The sequence below is a fragment of the Garra rufa genome, chromosome 2 (genome assembly GCF_049309525.1).
Source record: "Garra rufa chromosome 2, GarRuf1.0, whole genome shotgun sequence".
In the NCBI taxonomy this organism is placed as follows: Eukaryota; Metazoa; Chordata; class Actinopteri; order Cypriniformes; family Cyprinidae; genus Garra; species Garra rufa.
In genome coordinates, this window is record NC_133362.1 from 45,044,921 (window position 1) to 45,050,498 (window position 5,578).

The 5,578-nt window shown below is 37.5% G+C and overlaps 1 protein-coding gene across 1 annotated transcript; it reads right to left on the reverse strand.

The window, feature by feature from the left end:
* Positions 1 to 3,156: 3,156 nt before the first annotated feature.
* On the reverse strand, positions 3,157 to 4,108 carry lhb (luteinizing hormone subunit beta). Its single transcript, XM_073835226.1, has 2 exons — positions 3,923 to 4,108; positions 3,157 to 3,800 (listed from the first exon to the last, which is right to left on the reverse strand). Exons 1-2 carry the CDS (start codon positions 4,106 to 4,108, stop codon positions 3,561 to 3,563), a joined length of 426 nt encoding a protein of 141 aa, XP_073691327.1. The 3' UTR covers positions 3,157 to 3,560.
* Positions 4,109 to 5,578: the final 1,470 nt, after the last annotated feature.

A 5,578-nucleotide genomic window follows, 5' to 3' on the forward strand; every position in this document is an offset into this window, starting at 1 on the left:
TCATTTGTGATGCTACGCCTGACATTTCCCACACTGAGCAGAAAGTTATGCTCATACGATATGTGCATTACAATAAAAATATGAATGACTGGGAAATTAAAGAAAGATTCCTTGAATTCAAGGATTTCTACAAGAAAACAGGAAGTGAAATAGCAGGAATGATACAGAGTGTGCTTATGGATCGAGGGATAGACATTAGTGATTGCAGGGGGCAAGGTTATGATAATGGGGCAAATATGTCTGGGAAGATCAAGGGAGTCCAGGCCCAAATTTTACAAAAAAATAATCTTGCCACATTTTCACCTTGTGCTTCCCATACATTGAACCTTGTGGGTGTGCACGCTGCAGGCTCTAGCCCTGAAGTCTCTACATTTTTTGGCTACATCAATTGCCTGTATAGTTTTGTAAGTGCCAGTCCAGAGCGATGGGCTATATTCAAAGACACTGTAGGCTGCTCTCTGCATAGCTTATCTGACACTCGATGGAGTGCTCGAATTGATGCTGTCAAACCTGTGGCAAAACATTGCCACGTGTAAAAGAGGCCCTCAGTGCTATACTAAGCACATGCAGTCTTTCAAATGAGGCCAGGGCAGAAGCTTTCGGACTCAGAAAGTACTTTAGCTCATTTGATGCTATTGTGCTTTTGACCATTTGGGTAAAAGTTTTGCAGTGCATTGAAGACAGGAATATAATTCTCCAGTCAGGGAAAATTTCCCTGGAGGTTGAGGCAGCTAATGTCAGGGACCTTAAAAATTAGATACAAAATCTCAGGGATAGTTGGGAGGCATTCCTTTCTGAGGCATCCTTGATTGCCAGTCAGATGGGAGTGCCACCTAAATTTAATAAGGAGCTGGGCCGTCAGAGAAAGAGAAAGAGATTATCTGATGAGACCCCTGACCCTGAAGAAGGTCAGAAGGACAGCAGTGACAAAGTGTTTCGCAAACACTGTTTTTGTCACTGCCATGGACCACATTATCTGTGATTTGGACACACGCTTCAAAACAACTGCAGGTATTGTAGAGGAATTTGCTGCCATAATAAAAGTGGGGCAGTTGACTGAGTGACTCTGATATTTCAACTGTGTGCCAGCCACTCATAAGGAAGTATACAAAGGACCTCACACCTCAGTTTGAGGATGAAATCAGGCATCTCAATGCAATATTTTCAGCCACTTTTTCTGATTGTTATCCTCTTGCTCTCCTAAATGCAATTCATAAAATGGAAATTCAGAGCATTTTTGGAGAGGTGTGCATTGCCCTGAGGATCTTTTGCACTCTTCCAGTCACTGTTGCCTGTGGAGAGAGGGTATTCAGCAAGCTTAAATTGATAAAGAGCTACTTGAGATCAACAATGTCTCAGGAAAGGTTGAACAACCTTGCCATACTGTCCATTGAAAGTCAGATGGCTTTAAAACTGGATTTTAAGGATTTGATTGAGGATTTTGCCAGCAAAAAGGCCAGGCGTTTGGCTTTTAGCATTTAAGTCACTGGCAGGTTAAACAAAAGACCATTTCTAAGTGATTTGTGTCTAATTGATTTTGAAAAGTCAGTGTTGAAGTGTATTGCATTGTGTACTCTGTTTATACATTTGATATTTTTGATTTAGGATTTTGCCAGCAAGAAGGCCAGGTGTTTGGCTTTTAGCATTTAAGTCACTGGCAGGTCAAACAAAAGATAATTTCTAATTTAATTATGTTGTGTTATTGATTGTTAAAAGTCACTGTTGCACTTTACTGCATATTGCACTCTGTTTATATATATATATATATTTTTTTTTTTAGTATAACACTTTTAATCTATAAGAATGTTGCATTTTCAATGAATATTTGATCACTGTACGTAATTTTTCTATTACATTTATTTTTGAACAATAAATCATCTGCTAGTTACAGCCATGGTAGGTGTCTGATTAAATACTGGTACAGTACCTGTCAAAAGCAATAACAAAAGTAATAGGTCAGTACTATTATATTGCAGACAAAGATTTTGAATTGCTAGGTTGGTTTGTATGTTTTGTGCGGAATGGGTGTAGTAGGGGGGCCCAACCTCATATTTTGTCATAGGGGCCAAAATTGCTAGCGGCGCCCCTGGTCTTAGGGCAATTTGCACAATACATGGCACCACAAATCTGTTAATTTTCAAGGAGAAAGACGCGACGAACGAATGCATTTTCTCATTAGCACTACAACATGTCAACGATTAATTAAAAGCGATTCTGTTCACAATTAATCTAACAAAAGAAACTATAAAGCTTGTTAAAATAAGCTCCCACCGTCCCTCGACCGTCTCCAAACGATCACAAAATACATTTTAAAAATGTATAATGGCAAATACAAACATTTCTTACCTTCACGCATCAAAGTTCTGACGATGAAAACTTGAAGCACGAGGAAATTTGCTTGTCTCAGTAGAATAACGGCTAATGAAGTGAGGCAAGCAGCAATGTGATTGGCTGATATTTAACACATATTGTGTTGGACACACTGTGTTGGATATTTTTTCTTTTTCGTTTTTTAACACACATTTAACACAAAGTAACACAAAATGTGCTAAAATAGACATAACACAAACGATGTGTTAAAAATTAACACATCCTTTTTGAGTGTATGTATTTTTATATTTTATATCGTGTTATCTTTGCAACACTGTCATGTGCTTCACGCAGAGCACTATTCACACAAAAGAGGTCCAAACAGTCAATTATGAGGTTCTACTCCTTAGAAGGAAGCTTTGTACGTTTTGAAACCGAGCCATTGCTCACGGTAAACTGGTAAGCTGTCATGCCATCTTCATCATATGAAATAACATAATTACTGTAATAAGAATTCATAGAAAAGCATAATATTTCCACAAGGGAAAGCAATTATTAATAATTTAAATAACAGAATAATCAGTGTGAGATGACACAATTTTCTACTAGGTTTCTCAATATTGCCATCTTCTGGCTAGAAAACATTGTTGCTGCAGTCCACTAGTCTTTTATGCTTATGTATTTTACCTCCTTTAATGGAAAATAGGAAATAATCTTTGAAATCACTACAAGATCTAGTGTTTGATTCATTTAAAGTACATTACAACAGTGATATTACATTGCTTGCAAATTATTTTATTACGTCAGAATACATGTTCACTTCTGAATGACCTTTAACAAAATGCCTTTTGCCTGCAGGTTGCATTTTAATTAATTTTAAAATGAATTTCAATTTAATTAACCAGCTTCTGCGAATAAGTATAGCTCAATTGATTTTCAATTGGCATTTGCACATGTCTATCAATTAAACTCTTGTTGTTTTTCTTTCTGATCACTGGCTTAAGATGTTTCCAATAATAACTTATAACCATTTAGTCTTAGCTCAATATCCAAGACAAATGCTCATTTAGATTACAGAGAATAAATTGTGTTTGACTTCAGCGTAGAGAATGAATTTAACAAGTATGTACTTTTTATTAATATACATCTATTCAACATTTATCCGATTCAGAGTGAGAGTTGTCAGTTTGTGTTGACACTTTGGTTTAATGCGCTAAACACAGGATACTAGTCCTAATAGTTAGAAGAGGTTAGTATAAAAGGAAATCCTCTCTCTTAGACATGCAAAAATCAGGCTGCAGGCTTTCAATCGTACAGTCGGATGTGTCCATGGTGCAGAGACTGCAGTCACAGCTGAGAGCCACAGGGTAGGTGATATGAGGGTCCACCCCTGGCGGACAGTCTGGCAATCGGACCGTTTCGTAGCGCACATCCCGGTAAGTGCACACGTGTTGGTAGACAGTGGAAAATGGGCTCTTGTATACAGGCTCCTAGAAATGTAAGATAATACACTGTCACCACTGGAAATCATGATGCTTGTAGATTAATATGATTTAAAAAAATCATGCAAATAAATGGGTTTAAAAAAAGACACTGATGGGAAAGTAAGCACCTTTGTCATGCAGTGACCACTGCAGATGGTGGTCTGAAACACCAGACATTTTGGACAGCCCTCTTTTTCCACAGCTACAGTCTCATTAACTGGCTCACAGGGTGGAAGAAAAGAGCTTTGAGCAACAACTAGTAGGACAAACAAAGAGAAAAAGAGAAGGAGGATGTTGTTTTGAACAACTAACATCCTGTAGAAGCAAAAGAAGGAAAAGCAATTTTATTTACCGTGAAGTGAAAAAACTGTGAACAATGTTGCTGCATTAAAATATTTATTAGACTTACTTGACAGGTGTCCCCATTGCTCAGCAGGCTGTTATAAGTGGCTCTATACGTGGGTAGATTTATATAGTGTGGTGAAATCAACAATTAAACTAAAAACTGACCTTAAATTAATCACACTGATCTCAAGAGGATTACGTGTTTCCATTCTCGTGTAACAAATATCTACATTTATCAGGTCAGAATGAACAGATAAAAGACACCTGCTGTTCATTCAATGCACATATATTATAGCATTTATCTAATCTGCATGGGACAAAATTAGACTCCAAGGTCTTTTTGTTAAACACAGGTACAGGGTCAGGAAATAATCAAGGTCTAACATTCTCAGGTTTCACCGCAAGCGAGTTCATTGGTGTTGCAAGGCTGTAAACACTGCTTAAAGGAGTAGTTCACTTCCAGAACAAAAATTTACAGATAATGTACCTGCCGTCCAAGATGTTCATGTCTTTCTTTCTTCAGTCGTAAAAAAAAAAAAAAAAAATGTTTTTTGAGGAAAACATTTCAGGGTTTTTCTCCATAATGGACTTCTATGGTGCCCCTGAGTTTGAACTTCCAAAATGCAGTTTAAATGTAGCTTTAAAGGGCTCTAAACAATTCCAGCTGAGGAAGAAGGCTCTTATCTAGCGAAACTATCGGTCGTCTTGTCTAGCTCCCCTGCTGAAAAAAACAGCTAAAACCAGCCTAGGCTGGTTGGCTGGTCTTAGCTGGTTTAAGCTGGAAGTAGCTGGTTTTAGCTGGTCTCCCAGGCTGGTTTTAGCTGGTTTTTATTCACCAGGGTCTGCGTCAACTCTGTGTATTCCGTTTCATGACAGTTAGGGTATGCCAAAAAACACTTATTTTCGCCTCTAACTTGAAAATCATCATACATGGCTGTATTACCTTTTTTGTAAATGGCATTTCATCTTCTTTGCATGTTCACTTTGTAAACACTGGGCCGGTATACTTCTGCAGCAATAAAGGACAATTTTGAAGTTGGAGGAGAAAATAAGATGGGAGTTTTTTAACATACCCTAACTGTAATGCACCGGAATACACAGAGTTTACGCAGAGCTAGACAAAAACAAGCGTTTGAGGTTAAAAGGATATAAATTGTAAATTTTTAAAGAAAATAACTGATCCTTCTTCTTCATTTAGAGTCCTTTGAAGCTGCATTTAAACTGCATTTTAAAAGTTCAAACTCGGGGGCACCATAGAAGTCCACTATATGGAGAGAAATGCTGAAATGTTTTCCTCTGAAATGTAAAGAAAACTATTTCTTTACGACTGAAGAAAAAAAGACATAAACATCTTGGATGACAAGTGAGTGAGTAGGCCTACATTATATGTAAATTTTTGTTTTGGAAGTGAACTACTCCTTTAACATCATAAAGCAGCT

What these genes read in the sequence shown, in the direction of transcription:
- lhb (XM_073835226.1), bottom strand. Translation starts at nt 4,108, where the DNA reads ATGTTAGTTGTTCAAAACAACATCCTCCTTCTCTTTTTCTCTTTGTTT. An exon ending in GTGGTCACTGCATGACAAAG is followed by an intron (nt 3,801 to 3,922) that starts GTGCTTACTTTC and finishes TTACATTTCTAG; the next exon opens with GAGCCTGTATACAAGAGCCC.